The sequence below is a fragment of the Phoca vitulina genome, unplaced genomic scaffold (assembly GCF_004348235.1).
Source record: "Phoca vitulina isolate PV1807 unplaced genomic scaffold, GSC_HSeal_1.0 scaffold83, whole genome shotgun sequence".
Classification (NCBI taxonomy): Eukaryota; Metazoa; Chordata; class Mammalia; order Carnivora; family Phocidae; genus Phoca; species Phoca vitulina.
In genome coordinates this window covers 1,847,831-1,872,426 of record NW_022589786.1, presented here as the reverse complement: position 1 = coordinate 1,872,426, position 24,596 = coordinate 1,847,831, and the positions used below count along the sequence as shown (strand labels likewise).

Genomic DNA, 24,596 nt, shown 5'->3' with positions numbered 1-24,596 from the left:
CTCTTGAGGGCAAATTTTCTTCCAGTTGCCTTTCTTTTGACTGCTGATAAAAATCCTATTGCAAAGATGGATTGCTGGTCCTTAGGGACTCAGCCCAGGGAACAGGCAATGTGGGTGGTGTGGGGCGGGGGGAGGTTACAAGATAAAGATGTGCCTGAAGTTTCTAGTCTCACCAGTTCTCCTTGCCTTTGTGCTTGATCTGTTGACCCCACTTTCCTTCCTAAGTCATCCCAGAAGCCACAATTGCCTCCTTACCATCGATTTTATCCATGGAAGCAGAACCCACTGGCTCTCCCTCTTCTCTCCATCCCCAGAAACGGTGGGAAGGATAATCAGACACCCTGGTTTTTTGCACAGCAAGTCCCACATCCCAGGAAACCCCTCAGTTCCAGGCAAAGGAAGCTGGCTGGTCACCCCAGGTATGGGACCCTCTCAGAGAGGTTTAACAGGCCTCCTCACAGTTGCATTTTCTTTCTACACTTTTTCATGGAAAAGGCAGAGCTGAGTAAATTCGGGGCTCCAGAGTTCTTCCTGCGCTGTCTGAATGAGGTCTCTGATCTCAAAGCACAAAGAACTTCTTAGGGAAAGACTAAGAGATCATGAGAACCAGATCATCATGAGGAGGAAGAGGTTTAATGCTTTGAGGCAACTGGTAAGCTTTGTTGAATGTCCCCAAAGTTGACAGTATCTACTATTGAGTACATAGACGCATACACACGTGCATCCATCCAGTAAGATTTGTTCCCTATGAAATGCTTCTTTTCCCAGGAGCTTGGCAAGCTTATCTGCTTGTGTAAAATATGATTTCTCAGTGGTAGGTCTACCATATTCAGTGGGAGCTTGGATTCAACAGGGATCCACAGATTACAGCATGCGTGGGAAAATGAGATCTTGCCATATCCTCAGGCCATCTTCTTCTGGACTCTCAGGACACGCTTCTGTGGGCCAGCCCCTGATTGGTGTCTGCAGAGGTCACAAGCACCCTGGGCCAGCGAAACAGTAGTGATTGAAGAACTAGAAGCCCTTGCCGTTGTCAAGAAGATGGTCTCCTTTGCAGAGAAGTCCTCACAAGCAAACTTCGCTCTTGCTTTGGACCAGGGCTGGGATGATGTGGGTGATGCACCCAACAGCACACTGGAAGTTTATAGGACAGGACCAGAGGTGCTCTGTCTAGACAGCTGCTAGCCTGGCATTACTTAGAGGTCTGGCTTCCTGGAGTCCAGGTAATAGAGCATGTGTATGGAAGATGGAGAAGGAGGAGATGTAGATAGAGCTTGTCTAAGGAAGGAGGAGACTTACTCTGCTGTCTTCTCTGAGAAGGCCACCCTCTTCCAGGTAGCCCCAAGTGTCAAGAAGAGATGCTTCCGGCGGGGGGGTACGCCTCTGGCCACATCTGCCAGGTCAGCCTGGACAATCACGGGGGTGCCGGCGCTGCAGCCAGACTACCCCACGCCTGGGTTCGAGGCGCTCCAGCTGTGCTTGTTCTCCACATGACTCTCCAGCTCACAGGTCTGTGCGGGTAGAAGCCCCGAACTCCCTGTCCAGCTCCTGGTCAGCAGCTGGAAAGCGAAAGAGATCAAAACCAATCTTCTTCAACTGACCCCCAAGTATGGGTTTGTAGACAACCCCGTTCTTCCCGAGATTTCACCTTCTCAACTCACCACCATTTCCACTTCACGCTGCTCACTTGCTCTATCCTGAAGCAAACTGGGAAATGGGGGGGCGGTGGGGGGAAGGAGGGGGGATGTAGGGCAGATGAAGGAGGGGATCTGGGGATCCAGGGAGGGGCTGGGAGTGGCTATAACTAAACTGCCTTCAATTTTGTCTTCAAGTAAGAACAAAGTAATGTTTTCTTGGTGCTGTGCTGTCTGCCTGTTTTCTCTTTGGTGTTGCAATTTTCTCCGGGGAGAGATCAGTGTTGCTTTTGTCTTTCTGTTACTCAGGAATCCGGGACCTGCCTATTCCAGTGTGCAGCCCTGCCCGGCACTTGCTTAGTGTCTTCTTTGGCTCCCTTCCACGCTCTGAGCCTCACTTTGGGTCTCTAAACAAGGGAGGAATTCAGTAGATGACTGGTCTGGAGGAAAGGCCCTCCCGCACTGATCATTCGTACTCTTGCCAGTATTCAGTCGGGCTACTGAGTAACCAGCAGCAGCGCACCCTGAGAATGAGCGGCGTGAGCCAGAGCGAGCGCTCCTCTTTTGTATCTCAGACCCTCCCTGGGCTGCGCAGACGAGGAGGAGTGGCTCCAGTGGAAGGCAACTTGACTTTGCCACATTTTGTGGTTGGAACCTGGACCACTATCTGGATAGGCTCCTCTGTCCCAGGAGCTCACCACTGCGGGCACTTTATAGTTTCTATTTCCCCAGCAAGGTCCCTGGGCCTCTCACGGCAGCCTGCAGGGAGGGATTACTGACAGCATATTCTAGAAAAGGAAGCCGCCATTGTCAGGGAAGGTGATTTGCCCAAGGACACAGGAGTCAGGGCCTGAACACTGCAGGTCACTCCACTCTAACAGACTGCTTTCCTCCTTCTCTTCTTTGAATTTGTTTCTAAATATACAAATTATATATTTTTAGACGACATAAATGATGGGTTACACAGATAATGTATTAATGCAGCCCGTCCCCATGATAACAAGTTCTAACTATAGCTAGAGCAAAACACCCCTTGATCCAGCTCAATCCCACTCGCCTCCTGAGAAGTATCTGCTCTTCTACCTGGCTTATGTAACTCAAGAATGCGTTCTGTGTATCTCCATATGTATAAATGTACATATAAAAATATATGGTCTTGTCTTGTTCTTATATATAAATGATGCTGTGTATCATGATCTGCAACTTGCCTTCTTCAACGGTACACCGTAAACGTCATTTTACATCAACACATGAGACTCTTCATCGTTCTTTTTAGTTGCAGTGCGTCCGCACCGTACAGCAGATGCTGTCCAGCCGGCAGTGTTGTTTCTCTTCGGGTCTGGCTGCATCCCGTGGCAGAGCGGGGCATGTGAGGCCCGCAGCTGAAAATCAGCAGCCTCTCTTTTTCTGGGACTGTGCTAACCACATGAAGGTCAGCAGGAGTGGGCTCACGTTCATGGGGCGGCTGCCCGTGGAGAAGGCCCGCCCCACCTGGGCCTCAGCCGGTCTCCCTTCGAGGCCCTTGAGACGCTCTGCCCCAGGGACACAGGCTCTGCGGACAGACTGACAGCATCCTGCTTCCGCTGCTTCCCAGGTGCGTGCCTCTGACAAGATAGTTAACCTGCTCAGCCCTAATTTCCCCAACAGGAAAGCAGGGGACAGAATGATCAGACACACTTGGAAGTGTTAGTATGAGGATGTACGCAAAGCACTTGGTAAAACTTTTTTAAAAGATCTATTTATTTGAGAGAGAGCACACATTGGGTTGGGGGGGTGGAGAGGCAGAGAGACTCTCAAGCAGACTCCCCGCTGAGTGTGGAGCCCAACACAGGGGCTCGATCTCATGACCCTGAGATCATGACCTGAGCTGAAATCAAGAGTTGGCCACTCAGTCCACTGAGCCACCCAGGCTCCCGGGGAAACACTTTTTTAAAAATGCTTTCATGGTATCATTACTTCCTTAATGGCCTCACCAGTTATCTCTGCTTCCTACCATCTGGAATATGGTACAAGGAAGAGGAGGTTATGGAAAGAGTAGTAAAAACCCCTTTCCTAATAAAGGGAATTACAGCGGAAGCAGTACTTTGTCCCCTTGCGTCCCATTTTCCCGTTTATGGAGGCTCTCATCGCGCCTTCACAACTGCCCTGTGGGGTGGGCCTATTATTCCTTGTTACCATTTTACAGCCGAGGAAACGGGGCCCCCAGAATAGAGGCTGTCCCCGTAAGGGTTATGTGCCCAGCTGTGCTCTCCAGAGATCGTCGGGGCTCACAGCTGGGCAGCACCGTCAGACAGACGCGATTATCTCGCACGACTATCTAACACTGACATTAATTCAGTCATCCGTCCGCGACACAGTGCTTAAGGTCTTTTAAAAGTGTGCCGGACACTGCACCACAAGTTGGTGACACGCAATTGCGTGGACGAACAGGACAACTCCGTTCTCTACGGCAGGTGTGGGCAAGCGCACTAGGGCCTGGGGGCCAAGTCCTCCAGGCTGGAAGAACGCTTTTTACTTTTTAAAGTGGTTGGAAAACAAATTAAAAGATATTTTGTGACATATGAAAATGATGTGAAATTCCAATTTGTGTCCATAAATAAAGCTTTACTGTAACACAGCCACGCCCGTTTGTTGACGTCCCCTGTGTGGCTGCCGTGGTGGAGCCTGGAGGAATTTACCGTCCGGCTCTGTCCGGGAAGTGGGCTGAGCCCTGCTGTAGGCCGATCGCTGTGCAGCCATTCATTCCACATGCACGGACCAAATGCCTACTACACTAGCCTTCTTCCAAGTTCATGGTTTTGGTTTTCAGTCTGAGCATCTTTGCAGTGATTTTAGCGCTTCCTGCTGTCCTTGTGCTAACAGTGGGTTAGATGAGCCGGAGAGAGAAACCACCAAGTTAGAAAGCAGCGGCCTCTAGCGGCCCATCTCAGCATTGTTTAGATGATTTGGTTAGGGTTACATTGAAAAAAAAAACAAACAGGTTTAGCCTAAGGATGGGGGGGGGGTTGTATTATTCGGAAATATCTAGATTGTTTTAGAATTTGTTTCCCTGCCTTTTCTAAACTGGAGAGTACAACACACTCTTAGTTAAAAGGGAGACTGGCCGAGTTAAAAATAAGGTAATAAAAAGATGACTGAACGTGGTACCTGACAATTCTTCCCAATGTGATAGAAATAATTTTGTCTTGAAAAAGAACTTTAACGAAAAGACACTGATGATCATTCACACTATTTCAGTGTTAGAAAAACTTGCTAGCGCCCTTGCATTCCTATGGACGTGAATGATACTGAGGCAGCCCAGTGGGAATCAGACACTTAAATTCTTGTCCTACCTAGCTTTGACCAGTTCTTGACCATAAGTGAGAATTTTCCCTCTCTGGACTTCAATTAATCCCCTGTAAATGAAAAGGTTGGACTAGGCGGTCTCTAAGGGCCCTTACACCTCATAGAGACCGTAAGTACATATCCTATGTGGAAAGGGTTGACAGAATTTTTCCACAGACCTTCCAGTTTAAGCAACTTGTGAGGTCACTCAGCTAGCAAGTGGCAAAGCTATCCCTCAAGCACAGGTGTTGCTCTAGAAGGTGTTTTTGCTCTTGACCCCTGACCCTATAATGAGGCACAGGTCACCGCCCTTTCAGGGTGATGTCTCTTCTGAGAAAGGAGAAAGGCCATCTCCTGGTGACCAGGTATTTCGGGAACTTCTGCTCTCCCCAGTGTTCGGTCACATAATAGCTCTACGGGTTGAACACCTTGCAGCCACAGGATTTTAGAAAAAAAGAGGCAAGAGACCAGCTTACACTGGAGTCTTACTTAGACACGACTCCACACGTTCCTTTTCTGTGCGGTATTTGCTGCTCTTCTTTAAAAACAGGGACTCAGGCCCAAGGCAAGAAAAAAGTTTTTAATACGCTTTTATTTTTATATTCAAGATAAAGCATATACACAACTGAATGTGGAAATAAATAACTAGAAATGCTTTGGAAACTTCCACTGTCCCTCTCAAACTCAATTTTCTTTTTTAAACTCATGAATCTTTTTATTTGATTTTAAGAAATACGGCAACTATAATACCAAGAGAAAAAAGAACCACCATTTTGTACACAAACATAAAGCTTCCTCCTATAGGGTTTAGTTGGTTTTAATAATAACACAAAAAAAGCACACAAGACACAAAGACTCTTCAACAGATTTACTCAAACAGCTTTGCTCGAGAAGAAAAAGGCACAGATTTAAGGGGATGACAATGATTATTAAGAATATAGTAAATGGGGGCTCAGCCAAAAAGTGACACTTTATGAACTAAGTCAGGAAAAATGAACAAAATGAACTCTTTCCAATTATCTGCCTTCATTAAAATGAATTCTTAAATTAAATTGTATAAACATATGATATAAAGGTGGTACTCGGGAATTGTCTTTGTATATTTCCTCTATGTACAAATCTTTGTATACAACTTCAATGTTCCTTATACATTTCCTATATACCAAAATGTGCCAGGGCCTCCAAACTGCATGCCCTGAATCCCTGTGGCACTCGCTGGCGGCTAGGTGACCCCAGCAGCTTCCGCCAGAATATCTGGGAAGTAGGAGGGACCAGTCAAATGTAGTCATCTTCAACCGGCTCCCCATTGACATCACAGTAGTGGATAAAAATGGCCACTACTCGCTGAAACACACCTTTCTTCATCTGACGCATCTCGGAGATTTCTTCTCCTATTGTTTCCATACAGATGTCTGCAGACAGCTGCCCTTTCCTTCGAGGAGCATAGATGGTGCCTTGGAAATTAGAAAGTAAAGGGGAAACATGTAGGATTATGAGAATCATTTGGAGGTCACTGGTGAAGCTGGTGCATGAGAAACGCCTATGTGCTGTAATGTGATGCTAGTGAACTAGGCGTAGCTCCCGGACTGGGCCCCCACGTTACACGTGCCACGCTGCCACCCACGCCTGGGGCCTCGGCGAGCACGCATGATTAAAGGCCCAATGTGACAACGCACCAGACAGGTAAGTCATATGTACACGTACGTGTGGTTTTCCAAATCGGTTTCTTCATAAAGTATGCTTTTAAAACTTCCTACGAATGAATGTTCAAGTGTGCTAACACTCAGAAGAACTCTATTCAAAAGCTCCTTCAAGTTTCTCCCCAACTATCTACACCTGAATTGTAAGTTCCTCTATGGTATCCAAAGAGAAGCGGTTCGTAAGGAGAACAATCATTCATGTAAACGGAACAATTTCAAAACAATATAGCTGACAAACTCTTAGTAGAGAGTAAGAAAATTACAAGCATTTAGGTAATAAAAACACCTAGGTAAAATATCTGTCTCAAGGACTCCTGCCCAACTTTTATATATCCATAGTAAGTCAACTTATTGTACAAACTGAGAGCTGCTGTTTGCGGGGGGGTAGGGTGGAGGGGCAACAAAAAGCAAATAAAAACATTTATATGAGCATCTGAGCTCTTTGCACAGTTTGGCTGCTGTGGACACTGCTGCTATAAAATTGGGGTGCAGATACCCCATCGGATCACTATGCTTTATCCTCTGGGTAAATACCTACTAGTGCAATTACTGGGTCGTAGGGTAGCTCTATTTGTGTTTTTTGGGTTTTTCTTTGACAGATGAATGGATAAAGAAGATGTGGTACGTATATATAACAGAGTATTACTCAGTCATCAAAAAAATGAAATACTACCATTTGCAATGACGTGGATGGAACTAGAGGGTATTATGCTAAATGAAATAAGTTAGTCAGAGAAAGACAATTATCATATGATTTCACTCGTATGTGGAATTTAAGAAACGAAACAGAGGATCATAGGGGAGGTGAGGAAAAAATAAGATGAAATCAGACAGGGAGACAAACCATAAGAGACTCTTAACTCTAGGAAACAAACTGAAGGTTGCTGGAGGGGTGGTGGGTGGGAGGATGGGATAACTGGGTTGTGGGCATGAAGGAGGGCACGTGATGAGTGAGCACTGGGTGTTATATGCAACTGATGAATCAATGACCTCTACAGCTGAAACTAATAATACACTATATGTTAACAAAATTTAATTAACATTTTTAAAAAACTTAAAACAAAAAAACCCCTCACATTTATATGAGAAGCAATTTAAAGACTACATACACTGTTTTTAACTCAAACAAAATATTAAGTATCTAACACAGTAGGATATACTCAAACTAGGAAATACAAATCAGGCCATAATTACTTTCTTCATCATCTTCAAAATCGTATCTGGCGAAGCTGTTGGGTTCTGCGGCCCGTAATGATCTCAACCAAGGGAAGTCAGAGATCATGGAATACGGAGCTCCATCCACAACCCCTAAAATAAGAAGACACATTAACAGTGTTGCTGGTGTGGAAGTAAGAACAGGGCCAAACACTAGTATTTTGTAAGCAGAATGGAAAATGTGCTTTCATCCATCATGGGTAAAAAAGTGCTGGACCAAGAGAGGTGGACTCTTAACTCTAGCTCTGCCTCTATTAGGTCATGTGATCTTGGTCACCCTTTGATTAAGCCTCAGTTTCTCCCTCTCTCTAAATAAAGAGGTTGAGACAGGTGCCCTAAAGTTACTTCCAACTCCCAAACTGTAGCAGGTTTCAATTTTCTTCTACTTTTTGTGTTTCAACACTGCTTCGGATTATTTTGGGGATGGTAAAGACTCACAGAGGGAGAGCAGTATTCATGTGGTCCCTGCTACCTGCAGATACTCAAAACACCCATTACCTTGAAGAACTGTAAGGCTCCAGATTCCTACCCTCCCTATGGCCTGTCTCTCCATCTAGTTAGTGAGCAGCTATGAAGCTGCCCAACCACTGGTCAATGCTCACCTTCTAAAGTATAGATTTCTCTACCCCAGGGGTACTTGGGGTATTTCTTTAAATCATCTTCACTTCGTGTGGCTTCAGGGAAGAATTCATACTTAATGAGTTCTCTGGAGGCAACAAGAAAAATTAAATAAAGGTTACAAAACTGGAAACAATATTGGGGTGTGGGGTAGAAAGGACCTGTCAAAGTTGTATCAGGCCTAGATTCTAATGAACATCTCAAACAAAATATTAAATAGCTAACAGAAGTAGAAAACTAGAGGACGTGTATCTAGTCAAGTCAAAATTACTTTCCTCACTATCTTCAAAGTCCTATTGGGAAAAGAAAGAAAGCCACTCTAATCAAATGTCTTGCGTGTATAAGGTGCTAAATAAAACATTTATATAATAAATGCATAGAAAAATCCAACTTTCTGATGATGTAAAACATTAACAGTTTTAAGATCTTTAATTTCATCGCTTTTCCACGTACATGAAGTCAATGTACGTGTATGGTCTGTTCCTGCAATTTTTCTCTAAGTTTAGAAATAAAGTTACAAATATATATGCGTGCTTTTTAGTTTTAAGTACTCATTTCCCTCAGTTTTTTTACATGTTATATGTCATATGTTTCAGTGCCTGAAAAGCTCAGACAAAATCATTTCAAAGAACAATTAGGATTCATTTCTGGGACCCCTTGCCACGGGAAAGGACTGAAAAGACCTTTAGGGGCCACAGATTACTTACTGATTGATGTTTGCGATAGTATCCATCCAGCTGCGGATGCGCACCTTGTTCCGGACATTGGGAGGGTTACTGAATTCATGGATAATGCAGATGTGATAGGGGTAGGGACCACTAAATAGCTTCTGCTCCAGGGTCAGTGTGTCCACCTGGGGAAGACATCATAGACAGGGCTTTGGACCAAGGAAGAGAACACCTTGAAAATCTCACTCTTTAGAGTATGAACAATCTTTCTTTGGGACCTCAGTTTTAAAAATCTTTGGCAGATTTGAAAATCAAAAAGTCACATTCAGTCCCGAACACAGCTTGCCATGCTGGGAGCGGGGCTTGGTAAAATTCTTCTCAGCAAGCTTGCTGATTTACATGTCACTGTTACAGACACACCCACTAAAGCAGGGAATCCTGATGCAGCTGACTGACCCCGGGGATCCATTTCTGAGTATGCCCTCCACAGGTTGAAGTACTGGCTGCATTGTAGAGCTGGGAGTGTGTAGTTTTCTACATACCCTATTCAAACTGGCCTACTGCCAATCCTAAAGAACACATTCCCTTGCCCCCGTGTAGCCTTTGTTCACTTGGTGCCCCCCCCCCCCGTCTTGACTTAGGCAACCCCACCTTACCATCTTAGTGGCGTACATGTCTCCCTCCTACTGGAAAGGCAAACTTCTCGAGAGAAGGAAAATGCCCTATGTATTCTTCAACCCCAGAAAATTACAGACAACAAATGATTTGTTTGTTGAAATCAATCTTTTGGGGCCAGGCTTAAACACTGATTGCAACGATTATTTACTATCTCCTTTAAACTTGATTTTGGCACCAAGCACAGAGTCTTACATAACGACGTTTGCTTTTTCCCCCACCCCCAGTTTCACTGAGAAGTAATCAACATACATCACTGTGTAAGTTTAAGGCATAGAGCATGATAGTCTGATTCACATATATTGTGAAATGATGACCATAATAGGTTCAGCCAATATTCATCTTCTTATGTAGATACAATAAAAAGTTTCCTCTTAATAATGATGATAATGGCAGCTATCACAGGACTATGTGTTACATGCCAGAAACTGTTGTGATACTTCACATTTATTAATTTAACTATCATAAGTGTAGGTTTTTATTCTAATTTTACAGATGAAGAAATAAGACAAAGAAGCTAAGTAATCTGTTCCTGGTCAGTGAACGAGAACTTGAATCAGGCTGTCTGAAACCAGAGTCTGTGCTCTTAATAAGCACAGGCAACTTTTACTAAGTATAAAAACTTAAATAACAACTGCCTTCATTATATAGCTTGCTGAAAACCCATAAAAATCAAGCATTAAGGATGAAGATTAGCAAGGCAGTCTAACTACCTAAAAGACCTTAAAGAAGTGTGTAGAATCTAAAGACTCATTACCACAGGTTGAGCAAATGAATAAATTCCGAGTCCAAAAAGGTGGAAGACTAAAAAAAAAAAAAAAAAAAAAAAAAAAATCACCGCAATATTCCTCAGAAAAGAGCAGAGTGAGCTCATTACCTGCTGCATGGGGCGTAGATATATGATGCGGTTTCTCTCAGGAGGCATCCTTAGTATCTGATCTAGTACTTGATCCATATTCAGTTTCTTGCACTGTGCATAGTCAAATCGATTCACAATTGGTGCATTTTCTACTTTTAAATGTTTCAGTACCCTGCACCTGGTAGCTACAAAATGGAAATAATGGTAAGCTCTACAAATACTTTATACAAAATAATAGAGCAATGTATAGCCCATCTGGAATCATGTTTGGAAGACTGGGCCAACTTATATTAGCAACAAATACTGCAGAGGTGAACATCTCTAACCTAGGTCAAGTACTGTCATAAAGTACAACTAACAGTTATCAAAATGATTTGAAAATGTCACAGGGCGCCTGAGTGGCTCAATCAGTTAAGCATCTGACTCTTGATTTCAGCTCCCGTTGTGATCTCAGGGTGTGAGACTGAGCCCCACATCAGGCTCTCCACCCAGTATGGAGTCTCCTTGGGATTCTCTCTCCCTCTGCTCCACCTGCTTGTGCTCATGTGCATGCTCTCTCTCTCAAATAAATACATAAAATTAAAAAAAATAAAAAGTCATTCTGTCCTGTTCACAAGAAGGTGGTTACCCTCATGTTGAAGGAATGTCAAGGTACTTTTTCCGATCTAAGCTTTTACTGGCAGAGAATCCATGTTCCAGAGAATAACTTCCCTAAACACAGCAACTGTTTAGAAAATATTTATTGAAAAGAATGATGGTAACTATTAAATTATACAATTTTACGGGTAATGTTCAAATAAACCTAGAATAATTTACAAATACTATCATATATTCACCCATAGGAAATGAGCAGAGCTGATTTTTAACTCCTATCTTAAGCATAGAAGCAAAACCTTAAAAGACCCCAGTATCTGGATACTCTGGTCTGAAGCCGTATAATCCAATGTGGTAGCCGCTAGCCACCTGTGGCTTTTTAAATTTCTATTAACTAAAATGTATTAAAATTCACAATTTAGGTTCCTCAGGCATTAGCCACAGTTCAACAGTCACACGTGGCCAGTGGTTACCACATCAAACAGTGTAAATACAGAACATTCCCATCACTGCAGAGAGTTCTTTTAAAAATGCTGGCCTGAAACATGATTAAATATGCTCTCTGTTTAACATATAAGTGTGAGGTTATAGAGAAAAATAGTTGCTATATAATAAATGCATTTAACTGCAATAGTATGCTAACTTCAGAAAAATATCCCCTTCCTTTTTTTTTTTTAAACCTCGAAGTTCATTCTGATCCAATTTTCACTATAGATTTCAACTTGGTCCAACTCAAAGAGAGAATCAGATGGAAGATATGATAAAACCATAAGGCTGATACGCTTGATCTCGTCAACATTTCATAAAGACATCTTCTATAACATCCTTGACACAATGTCACGTTCCTGAGCAATCTAGCCCCGTAACTAACTTGATGTTGGAGGGCTAAGCAAGTCTCTGCCTTTCTGACTCATTTTCTCCTCCTGTGACCTGGCAGGAGGAAGGGGAAGCAGGGCAGGCGACAGGAAAGGAGGAAAAGAGAGAGGACCAGATGGCGATACGGGATCAATGGCTCTGCAGTGTAAAACCAGACAAGGCTGAGGTCAGTTCGGACCTCAATTAGTCATCTCGCCCACCATTAACTCAGTTAGCAGGTGTCTAGGGACAGAGCTACTTATCTAGGATCCCTGGTCTCATGATAAGCTGAGCTAAACAATTTGGTTTAAGGGCAAACAAAAGGCAGGGCCTGAAGCCATGTGATCCATCACTAGGTTTAGACAAGAGAGGGGGGGGAATGAATCCTCAAGAGTTAAGAGCAGAGGTGAAAAAGAGATTCTCCAAGAGATGAACAGAGAAAAGAATAGGAAGTCAAAGCAGCTCAAAGATTGCGAGGCAGAGTCTCAGACCTCAGAGGGGAGAGCAAGGACAGTGCTGCCTGCCAGGCTGGGCTCCCCTGCTGTTAAGACCTCTGGGCTTCTGAAGGGCCCCCTGATTCTGTTTTAGGAGGAAAGTCCAACAGGAGATGGTCATTTAGTAGATATTTTAAGACTCTGTTGACTGGAATGGAGTAAAGTATCACCTGTTAAGGGTGAACATAGGGTCTAGAGTTTTCTAGAATTCAGGAGAGAGGTAGTGTTTAAATCTTAGTTTTCTCTCTTCTTTCCGGGATTCTCCTAGTGTACGACAAACTGGTAAGGATTTCTTTGCTTTGCTTACTAGTAGTAACACAGAAATGCAAAGAAATGAAAGCCCCTAATACCGCAGTACAAATATAATACAAACTAACATAAGGTAACCTTTTAGTTAGGGCTCAGACCCTCCACTATGTATATGTGTACATACATACATAGACACACACATGCACTTATTGTAGTTAATCTTCACAAATATGTGTATATAGGGTAGGCATAATTATGTACACTTTACAAATTGAAAAAAGTGAACCGACTATATAACTTGTCCAAGGCAAAACACTTGTCATATCTTCGTAATTCTACATTGATAGGTATCAAAAACATAATTCTGAGTGAGGATAATGTGCCAGGAACTGAAGTTCTGATCAACGATGTCAATCAAATCTAGAGCCGTTAAACACATAAGGCACAGTCCCCACTCCCCACAAAAACACAAACACAAAACACGAACAACATCATATAGCGTGGCAAACGGTAGACACAGGATTCAAGCTGAGATCTATTTGACTCCAAAGCCCACCCATGTTGTGAATCTACTCTGTCAGAGCAAGTAGCAATTATCGTTTGGAGGAAAGCAAAGGAGGGGCTGTTTTAAAAGATGAAGTCTCTGCATGTATTCCCTCACAAATACTATGGAGGAACTGCTTGAGAACTTTAGAACAAGGACAGAATTAGAAATAATCCAACATAATGATTCCATTGAAAAAAATAAAGAAATGTTATTGTAGTTATTTATGCGTCTTTAATTCTTTAAGCTCATTCGTGATGCTCGTGTATGACAGAGGCCTAAATACATACCATGGATGAACATCATCTTGGGACAGTCCTTTAACACAAGATCTGTGATTCCACAGTTGGTCATAGTGACTCCAACAAGATTTTTGGATTTTAATACCAGGACCTACAAGGAGAGAAATTTTAAAAGATGTGTCTTTCTGCAGACCTTTTTTTTTTTTAAAGCTTAAATGTTTTCATTGGCACAAGAAGCAGCTGTTACCAATTTCTTCTTTTAGGGCAAAAAAATTATAAAGATGGAAACTTTAGTCATTATTCAGGAACGTGGCTGAACTGAAAGTTAAGTGGGGTTTTTTCCTTCACCTGCACATGGTCATCCTCAATCACAGGATCACTGGTACTGGTGGACTTATCTGCTGTCCGCTTCCGCTTCATGGCATGACGTGGCTTTGTTTTGGCAACTTCTAGAAAAAGGCAAGAGGAAAATCCAAATTTTAGCTTTAGCTTTCTTTCTGTCAAAAGAACATATTCAACTGCATACTGCATATAATGCTATCAAGGCAACTTTCAAATCTATGACTCGGTTCCCAATAGAGTATCATCAGATTATATCCCAACACAATATGACTGCTATTTCCAACTGACTATTCCAAAACAAGATCACCCTCCATTATCTCAAGCCGGTCAACATCAAATAGGATTTCCCTTCTCACACCTTGGCCATATCAACAATCTACTTAACATTCCTATCTCCAGTTACCAACCCATCTTAAATACTATAGGTGGATTAAACTCACCACTTTCCTGCTGAACAACTTTAAATTATTAACTACTGCTTAGTAATAGGTTTCAAGGCCTTTCAAGGCCTATTCTCAATTTTATTCCAAACCATGTCCTAGTCATTTGCCACCGCCAGAGCGCCTGAAGCCAAAATCATTCTAGCTCCTTCTGCCTCGAACCTTTCCTGAACTCACTTTTTGAAATTCTACCCATTCCTGAAAAGTCCAGCTCAAATACCACCTGCTCTAACAAATTACCTGGGCCCCCAAACCTTGTAAGTGGTTCTGTAATTCCCTGCACACTTGTTTTGTTTCTCCACTTAAACTAAAAGTTCCCTGAGGGCAACAACACTGCCTTATTTCACCTTTGTGTCAATGTCAGCCACTAGCAGTGATCTCAAATGAACATTTACTGAACAAATTGGCACTCAACATTCACTGAATGAAGGAGTGCATTACAGATACGGAAATGGAGCAACAATGGTAGCAAATATTTACTGAGCGCTTACTGTGCGTCAGGCACTTTTCTAAGGGTTTTACTCGCAATAACTAATTTAATCCTTAAAATAGCCCTCTGTGAGATTATTCTCCGGTTTTACGTATAAGGACACAGACATGGGACGGGAGAACAGCTTGCCACGGTGTAAGTGGTGGAATGAGGAGGCAACGCCAGGCAATCTGGCACGTCACTACGCTAGAAAACCTGTAGTCTTTATCTGGCCAGATCCTGGTTAGTAAGGCCCTAACTCATTTACTAGTGCTGTTCTAAAACCTGGCAGTTTAATTATAACAGCAAATACTATGTTGATTTTATTTAAAGGCAAGGTCTGAAGTCCTCTCTAAAACTTTAACAAATACATATCCATACTAAGACAAGACACTAAAAAATCACTGTCCTCAGTTTTTGACAAGGATTCTGTAGCACAGCATTTATTGAAAGCACTTAGTAAGGCTGATCTTCATGAATTAAATCTCACCACACTGCCTTCAGAGACCACCACTAGATTACAAACATCCTACTTGGTAATTCTGTAACTTCAAACGAGGATTAGAAAGAAAGATAGGGAAACAAGGTACAAATATAGCAAATTCCCAAAGGCTTGGGTTAGATGGGAACTCTAGAGATCTAATCCAAGTACCTTTTTTTTTTTTTTTTTTTTTTTTTTACATACCAGAACCTTTCCTCTACCATTTGAAAACTTTATGAAATCTTACTATGCAAACCGATTGAAAGCAGCTACTCTGGTTGAAAGCTTTAAAAGGGAGCCTAAGAGTTCTACCCATCGAACTTCCTCTAAAGACCTTGAACCCAAACAAAACCCTGGGGTTCCGGAAAAGATGAGAACTATTGATCTAGCCAACCCACTGAAGGCCTTCTTCCATAGTATTCCTGAAGGAACTTCATGCAAAATCTAAATTATCTTTATTGACGAGGAATCTGCTAAAGGTAGCACATTTCACATGACAGATAAAATTCACACACCTGTTACAACCAATAATAGGAACTGGTTTGTCTCCCAGTACCCGAAAAATGAAAATGAACTAACAAAAAACAGGTCTGCCTCCATTCCTTTACGACAGTGTTGAAATTTGAATCTTCAGTTAGCATTCTCTTTTTATTATCTGATTTTCAAACTTTTCACCTTCCTGCAATGCTCTCTCCCTTAACTGATCAGAACATGGGGTTCAAAGTTAAATTTCCTGCTCTGCAGAGTACCCAAACTGGCAGTTCATATTTTCTAAGAGAAATTATAAAACAGAGTCACACTTTACATGTAGATAAGCATTAAAAACAAAGGCTTCCCAATGTAAAAGAAAAAAAGAATTCATCATGTTTTTTTCTCATGCCTCCCTCTTTGTTTAGGGATAATTCTTAGTGATTTCATACATCCACCAGCATCAACATACCTCATATGTTGGTTCCTACCACTTATTAAGTTCACAATTATTCACTGAGCCCCATACCATGTAACACATTGTGCTAGAAGCTGGGAATAAAATGGCAAACAAGCAGACACTGTCCCTGCCCTCATGGAGCTCAGTCTATTGGAAAGACAGACAGTAAAACACGGAATTACAACACAGTATAGTTAACATTGGCGTAGAAGATGCTACAGAAACACAGAAAACAAACCAATTCAGTCTTGGGGTGTCAGGGAAAGAGGTTAGTATCAATGAGAACCATACCATATTAATCTTAAATGCTATTCTTTGATAATCCAATTAGTTATTTTTGTGATATTTATTTTATAAAGTATACAATGAGGATACAAAGAACAACTTACAGGTATTTATTCCCAAAATCAGAATTCACAAGATAACTATGTTAGCTTCTAACAGGGTTTTAACACAACATTAAGGCCTTAATCGAAAACCAAATTAAAAACTCAAACATTTTCTTTGAACAAGTGATTTTTAAAAAATCCATAACACTCAATCAAGTTTTGTTCCTTTATCATAGTTTGGATTTTTCTCCTTAAAACTTTGAAGAGCAGAATGGCCAAGAGATATCAAAAACATGCTAGATCAAAAATAGCAAGTTGAAAGCCACTCAAATAACTTGTTCTTTCCAAAAGAGATCCAGATAATACTAAAATCAGCACTTTGACATCTCTCCAGAAAAGTTGTTACTGAAAATAAATGAACATTTGTATTGTTGAAAAAATATGAGTTAATCATTTACCTACTGTACAATTAGCTACATACACATTAGAAATCTTCTCAAATTGAAAAAAAATTACAAGATAACAGATATAATTTACCTAAAAAAGTAAAAATGAGATGTCTTTTTTAAGTTCTAGAGAATTCTTTAACCTAAGAAAAATGCTAGACCTGAAACAAGTCAGAAGGAAATGGTAAACAGGGTAGCAGGGCATGAGACAACAAAGAAGTCAAAAGTCCCCTAGGGTTAAAATGAAGTATTTATATTAAAAACAAAAACACCCCCCCCAAAACAGTAACAACTGAAATGTTTACCAAGAGACAAAAGACAAAATGAGAGACAAAACAGTCCCTAATAGGAAGACTCCATGCTGTAAAAATGACAATTGTCTTTTCAGTAGATCAATGTAATGGAATTCCAAAAAAACCCCAAGATTTTTTGGAGCTTCACAAAAATTATTATAAAAAACTATACAAATAAACGAGAAATGCGTGACTAGCCAAGGAAATTCTGAAGAAGAATAAAGAGGACAGAACACTGGAATAGAACAGAGTGCCCAGAGACAAAACTAAGTTTATCTAAGGTACACAATAAAAAAGCATTTCAAAATAATGACATGAGAATGGGATGCCAACAAACAGCATTGAAACAACTCAGTAACAATTTGGAATAAAAAAATTAAGTTCATTCCCACAGATTAAAATAAAGAGCTAAGATAAGCAAATGAATAAAAGAATGAGAAGATATGACCAAAGAGCTGAACCATGCGTACTTCCACAGCAGCAAAGAGAGAAATAAATCATAAAGGTAAACAAGTAGATCTGGCTTGACAAACGTGAAAAACCATGCAACAAAAGGCGTCGTCACGGGGAGTTCCTGTGTAATGGGCACAGAGTTTCCGCTTGGGAGGATGAAAACGTTCAGATGGATGGTGGTAATGGCTGCACGACAGCGTGAACGTACTTAATGCCAATGAAATGTACACTTCAAAATGGTTAAAATGGTGAATTTTGCGCTATGTATAAGAAAAAAAAAGATACGATAAAACATTTAAAATTCAAGGGAAATGTATTTTTCGTCATATGGCAGAACTAGTGTTTGTAAAGCATAATGAAATGTTTAAATAAAACTCATATTTTGAGTTTAAGCTACTATGATTAGCACATAATTAAGGTCTCATATTTATTTTATGAAAGCTTATTTTTGTTAGTTTAGCTCCACGTGATTTGATTGGCTCTATTTAGTATATAAAAAAAAGCACTAACTCTACATTCTGGAGCTAATTTTAAGATTTTCAAATTAAGGGAGACCTGGAGATAATTAAAATATATTATTCATTGATAGCTATTCATGATTTAATAAAGGCAGGTGAAATTACTCAAAAATAAGGTCAGAAATATAAACAGAACTATGATTGAGAAACGTGCTTACCCATCCAATCCAATGCCTTGGCATACACATTATAAATGTTATCAATGAAATTATATACATATATATGTTTTGAGTATATCTTCACCAAAAATAATTCTCAACTAAACTACCTACTTACCTGCTTATCTCCTGGCAAACCTAACTGGAAGCAAAACTAGATTTCAGAAAGAATTACTAAGTAGTGCAGAGGCAGACAGAGGGGTATACCCATATGATATGTTCCCCAGCCCCAGCAACTTCAGGTCCTTACCTTTTGGCTAAGGTTTAAAGCTTCACTAAGAGTTGCAACTTCCCTAAGTATGGGATGGGAGCAGAGTTACACTGGGACTTAGACATCAGAATCAGTATCGTATTTAGGGTCAATATACACAGTTATTATTTCTCTCAGAGGCTGAACTATTTGAGTTTTTCTCGGTTGGAGGTTTGACAAGATCTTTCACATGCCTTCCCCCCACCCGCACCACTGCTGAAAATTAGTTCAAACTCTGTATGATCACAGAACCCCAACACAGAATTCCATTTGCCAAACTGGCTTTATGGAAGAAAACTTATGGAACGAGCTCATGCCCCTGCCAAGGCCTACCCTGCAGTTGCTAGTCCTGGCAGCATTGTCATACCTGACTCAGATACCAGCGGTACATGGGAGAGTCTGCTCCTGGCCCTTGTTAGGGGCCTCCGAGGGTAGTCTTCATGAGACTGCACGTCACAGCTCTCAGGCTGGGAGCTCCCCCTCCTGTCCTCACCTGTAGCCCCAGAGCCACTCCCATTAGTCCTCTCATCATGTGCTGGGCCTGAAGACCCCCCTTGTGGCAGAGTCCTAAAGGAAAAGGCGGATCTCGTACCATCCGGGCCATTCACAACACAGGCTCGGCTGGTTGAAGGACGTTCCTCATCAGAACACCTGCTAGTTCTCCTTTGGGATTCCTGGGGCCTGTGACAGCAGCATCTGGGGCAGACAGAACTCTCTGCATCACCCTCCTCCATGGCCTCAGAGTCCTCTGACCCACCGGGGGAGCAGACACACTGCCTGGACACATCCACTTCTGAAGGGCTAGGCTCGGAAGAGCCGCTGCTGTTCACCGTCCTTACAAAGTCGGGGCTTTGAGAAGCAGTGCCGTGTGAGCTGGAGGTTCCCACTGTGCTGGCCGTGGCGCTGCTGCAGCTGGGATAAACATCCTTGTTTTTTTTCTTTTCAGGAATATCCCTAGCTGCTTTCATATCGGCTTTGATCTGCTCACTGGTGACCTGACAGCCTTTCTCACAGCTGCTTTCCTCGAGGGGAAACTGCTTCGACTGGCCCATCTGATGGGAGTTGTACCTCTTTCGAAGTGGAGTCTTGCCTTTTCCACTTACTGCTTATAGAAAAAGAAGAATGGCCCGAGGAAAAGAAAAGATTTCAGTACAAATTCTGGACAAAAGGCAAGAGTAAATTCGGAACAGGAAACAATGTACACTAATTTTCCTAAAGTATAATGGTGACCACATCACTCAGCTGCTCAAAAAGGCTCTATGGTCTGTAGCGCCTACCTGCTTTATTCTCCTCGGCTCAGCCTCCGCGGCCCACCACCACCTAGTTCCGAACCAGCTTTCTGTTCTTGGCCCCTCCATGTACATACCACACGCGAGCCCAAACTTTTCTCTGAACATACCCCTGCCATACTATCTCCAGACCTTTGTTCTCACCAATTCTTTGGCCTTGCACCTCTGTTCAATCTCTCCTGTGCCCCCACCCCAGAGCCCCTGTAGGATATGCCCTGTTGATACTATTATCTAGATTTCTGGCCTGACTCTTCAACCAGACTAGAGGTTCCCTAGAGAGAAAGGGATCATGACTTATTCATCTCTGCGTCCCTCACCGCACCTAACAGTACCTGGGGCACAGTAAGGCTCAATGAACATATAAAGGAATACTGAAATAAGATTTTGTCTGGCTGACAGATCTAGTTTCTAAATTCAGAAACTGAACTTCCTAGGAAACATTAGGCTAGTCAGCTGGTCACATTCCTTTCCCTAAATTTTAGTTTTCAAAAAAGCTCCTTTCAACCACAGTGTGAAAATACCCGAATTTCTTAAAAGGAATAAAATAAGAATGGAGTAATCAGTCATTGGTTAGTAAATGATTCCAAGTCTAAAGAACTAATAAGCTTTCCACACACAGAAGTGATTATGTATTTCAGGTCCAGTGTTAAATGTATACCGAACATTCAAACATACTAAGGAGTAGGGTACCCAAGGGAAATTAGTGGACAATTTTTAAAAATCTCATCCTTTGCTCAAAGTGGTATGCATGTAGTTCTGAGAAACAGAAGGGAAGGAAAGACAAGGAAGAAGAATGAACTGAAGGTTAAGAGAATTAAGAGAATTCATAGTTTCTTGGTGAGACAAATGGTAGAGGCTGCTGACTGGATGTAAGGGGAGGCGGGGATTATAAGACCACACTGCAGGACTCCCTCAAGCACCAAACTAGCCTCGAACATTGACTAAGCACAACTGGACAGAGTATCAGCTGGCAGAGTGGTTGTTTGCTCACTGCTCTGGACGCCTCGGGAGTCCTCCCCCCACGTGAAGGAAGCCCAGGCCCCTCGCTAATCCCTGATATCCTGATGCCGCAAGGTCCTAAAGCCTCCACTGTGGAAGTCACAATCCTCACGTCTTCTCTTCCCTGAACCCTGATTCCACAGTATTTTTGTTGTGCTACACCTGCCCTCGAGAGTGCCACCCTGACTCCCCTCTCCCTTGGGCTACTGCCCTTCTCGCCTCCTGTCACATTCCATAAGGAAATGTTAACTGCACCACAGGTTGTGGTAGGGACACATTATATAAAGGTCAAGTGTGTCTGTCAGTTCTCACGATGACTCCCACTAACCAGTCCCAGCAAGATATTATCTCTCACCTGACAGTTCCCTGGACTGCACGGACTCTCCAGATTTTTCTTCGCGTTCACAGTAACGCCGAGCACCATTCTTAGGAATCCAGACTTCTTGGAGTTCTAGACTGTCTTCCTCATCATCACTCTCTGAATCATGAACAGTAATTGGGGTTGGTTTTACTACACGCTGAAGACCACTGGGTCCTAAAACAAAAAGCACAAGCCTGACAGTTACTCTTTGCCAAGAAAGGCTCTTACTTCAAGTACTATTTACAGGGATCTGGGCTCACAGAGATGCTTTGGCTCTATGTAGCGTCCCACTCATGTTAATGGAATATACACATTTCTAAAGGCAGATCAAAATAGAAGATCATATGGCATCCCCCTTGAGGACCTTCACTATTTGAAGAAGTCACATAAATCATCCTAAAAATAACCAACTAAGTCATAATAATCATTTAAAAAAATTGCCTACTTTCCCAATTTTGCAAATGTACGGATGAAGACAAAGCAAGTGAAGATGAACCTCAGACACCTATAGGAGTAGTGAGCTCTCTGCGTTCGAGAGTATCGTCTTTCTCATTAGATGTAGCAAGATACGTTCTTGAAAGGCTAGATGCATGTTACAGTTTGGTTATTTGAGTATTTATGTATGTGTAAAAAGTGTCTTCTCTGCTTGGCAGTACACCTTGTAAACGTTTAGTCTTATGACCCAAGTCTCTCTGACTAATGACTGAAGTTCACTCCACTGATAAACTGTAAGCTCCAAGGAACCTTGCCTGTCTTGTTCCTGTCACATTGTACAATGCCTGGCACAGAGTAATACTCAATAAATATTTGTTGAATAAGTGACTGCATCTGTAAGACACTTAAAACAAGGATAGTTAAAAGATATTTTCAATTCAAAGACAAATTAGCATTCCAACAGATCAGGAGTAAGAAAACTTGGGCTCTAATCTCAGTGCTGTCCCTGTAAGACTGGCTGAATGGTCTTAGGCAAATTATTCAAACTCATTCTGAAAGACTTAGTTTCCCCATCTGTAAAGCAGACGGTTGTATCAGGTAATCTTTAAGGGCCTTATGACTCTATATAAGCCTGCTGTAAGTCACCCAGGGGCAAACAGAGACGAGGTCTTGGTCTGTTAACTAAACCAGGTCAACCTCTCCACTCCTGCTCCTCCCCACCAAAATGAAGGAAGAGGACAAGCAAACTATTTAATCGGGTCATTTATTTTCTCCATCAACAATCTGAGTGCTTTCTTTCTACACACACACACCACACACACACACAACACCCACACACACACACACGTGTGAACACCAATATAGAAAAAGGAGTTGCTGCCAGTTAGAAAAAATAAAAAACCCTTAGTAAGATACGTATATGTGCAAGGAGAACATCAACATAATACAGGTGTCAATAATAAATAGCATGTAACACATCATTAACTGTAATGTTAAAAAATAATCACTCTTAGTGTTTTACTTTCTTCACTAGAGTGGGGCCCAAATTTTCAGAACCACGAATGTGGAAGTCACATGATTACCTGCTTGTTCCTCGTCAACATCCACAGGGATAACAGCCTGACTGCGAGCTGCCATCTCCTGTCCACTCACGGCCACCTCTCCGTCTTCTGGGACCATGTCTTCCATCTCGTTCAATGCTTCAACAGAAATAAACACAGTCAAAGTGAAACCAAGAGAGGTCTAAAAAAACCACAATGGGCGGCAAATCTGTGGCACCCCTGAGAAACGAACAGCCCTGTGATTATTAGGCCCACGCTGGAAGAACAGCCTATAACAGTGCTTTCATTATACAGACGAGAACAGGAAGTGCCCAGTCATTCCATGGGAGAGGAAATCATGATGGCAAAGCAGCACTCGGTGGAGCAAGTCCATCACAGTAAGATGAAAGCAGGGAGAAGGGCATGCGGCGGAGAGAAGAAAGCACCATGTTCATTCCTGAGGATGTCAGCAGGCATGGCTCTAGGAGGCAACTGTGGGCCTCCCTCTAAGCAATTTGCCAGACAGGAGTGAGGGCCAGCTACTGGAAAGACCTCACGATCATTTTACAAGCAATTAGTCTTTTGGTATCTGCCAGCTCCACCAGGACGCACTGAGCAGGCAGGCTCAAACGGTCCATTTCCTCTCCTCCGCTCTGGAGCCTATGGTATCATTTTTAGCTAACACAGGACAAGGATTACGAACAAATACACTAAGCGCATTTTTAACATTTTACTATCCCTCAAATGTTCTACATCAAAGAATTCGTGACCGTTACTAGTGCCTAACATGAATGGGAACGTGTGATTTTATTTCTATCCTTCCAGAAGATGAGCACAGTGAGCAATTTCAGACCAATAAGCTTCAATTAGCTTACTCTATCTTCTTAAGATAAAATGGTCACTTTTCCAAGAGGACCCTAAATAAAACAATTCCTAGCTTTGCCAGCTTTTTACAAGATTAAATTCAAGTCCCTCAAATCAGTATTCAAGGCAGTCAATCTAGTACCCTCTTACAACCTAAGCTTGTGTGCCTGATCTCAGTCTGAGTCAGGGCAATAACCATACTATCCTTCCACTTACAGTTTGGCCATGACCTAGCGGGCCGCAGAGACTGTGTCCAGCCTGTTCATCACTATATCCTCAAAGCCTAGGGGTGCTCAAGGACTACTGCTGGGAAGTCAACCAACCAACCATTTGGATGAAATGAATAAGCCAACAAAAGAGAAAACAAGATCCTGTTCCTGAAAGAACTGAAGAATCTACTTACGCAGACAAGGCAAATTCAGTTAACAAATAAACCAAGGCAAAACAGGATTACGACAGAAAGGCAGCATTCAGATAAATGTCTCTGGAATATACAACAGTAAAATTTGAGATTTTGTGGGGACAAGGGGATTTGCTTTGGTCTTTAATATACACCAAAGCACACTCCCCCTTACTGAATAGTCTCCCATCTTACATTCTTGACCAGCTCTAGACCTCAATTTTCTATATTTCATTTAGTGCCCAAAGGAGGCCTGACCTTGCCTACAAATCTTTCATGATAAAAGCCAATCGATTCTCTTCTTTCATTCAATTCTTATGAACAGTTATGAAGAGAATTATCATATACATACTCTATGCCAGGCTCTAGGCTAAAGGTTTTTATATACATTACCTTATTTATTTCTTATGGCAAGCTCACAAGCACATTA

At 42.1% G+C, this 24,596-nt stretch overlaps 1 protein-coding gene across 3 annotated transcripts in view; it reads right to left on the bottom strand.

The window, feature by feature from the left end:
- Nucleotides 1-5,536: 5,536 nt before the first annotated feature.
- Nucleotides 5,537-24,596, bottom strand: part of FBXO38 (F-box protein 38) — a 54,451-nt gene continuing 35,391 nt past the window's right edge. The window contains exons 13-22 of one of the 3 annotated variants that reach the window (XM_032395245.1): nt 22,945-23,061; nt 21,422-21,601; nt 19,146-19,880; nt 14,020-14,120; nt 13,720-13,822; nt 10,712-10,878; nt 9,199-9,344; nt 8,476-8,579; nt 7,853-7,966; nt 5,537-6,412 (exon numbers count right to left, since the gene is read on the bottom strand). In XM_032395245.1, the coding sequence (XP_032251136.1) occupies nt 6,234-6,412; nt 7,853-7,966; nt 8,476-8,579; nt 9,199-9,344; nt 10,712-10,878; nt 13,720-13,822; nt 14,020-14,120; nt 19,146-19,880; nt 21,422-21,601; nt 22,945-23,061 (1,946 nt within the window). In that variant the 3' untranslated portion in view covers nt 5,537-6,233. The remainder of the gene's footprint in view (nt 6,413-7,852; nt 7,967-8,475; nt 8,580-9,198; nt 9,345-10,711; nt 10,879-13,719; nt 13,823-14,019; nt 14,121-19,145; nt 19,881-21,421; nt 21,602-22,944; nt 23,062-24,596) is intronic. The other 2 variants (XM_032395246.1, XM_032395247.1) reach the window with 2 other exon arrangements.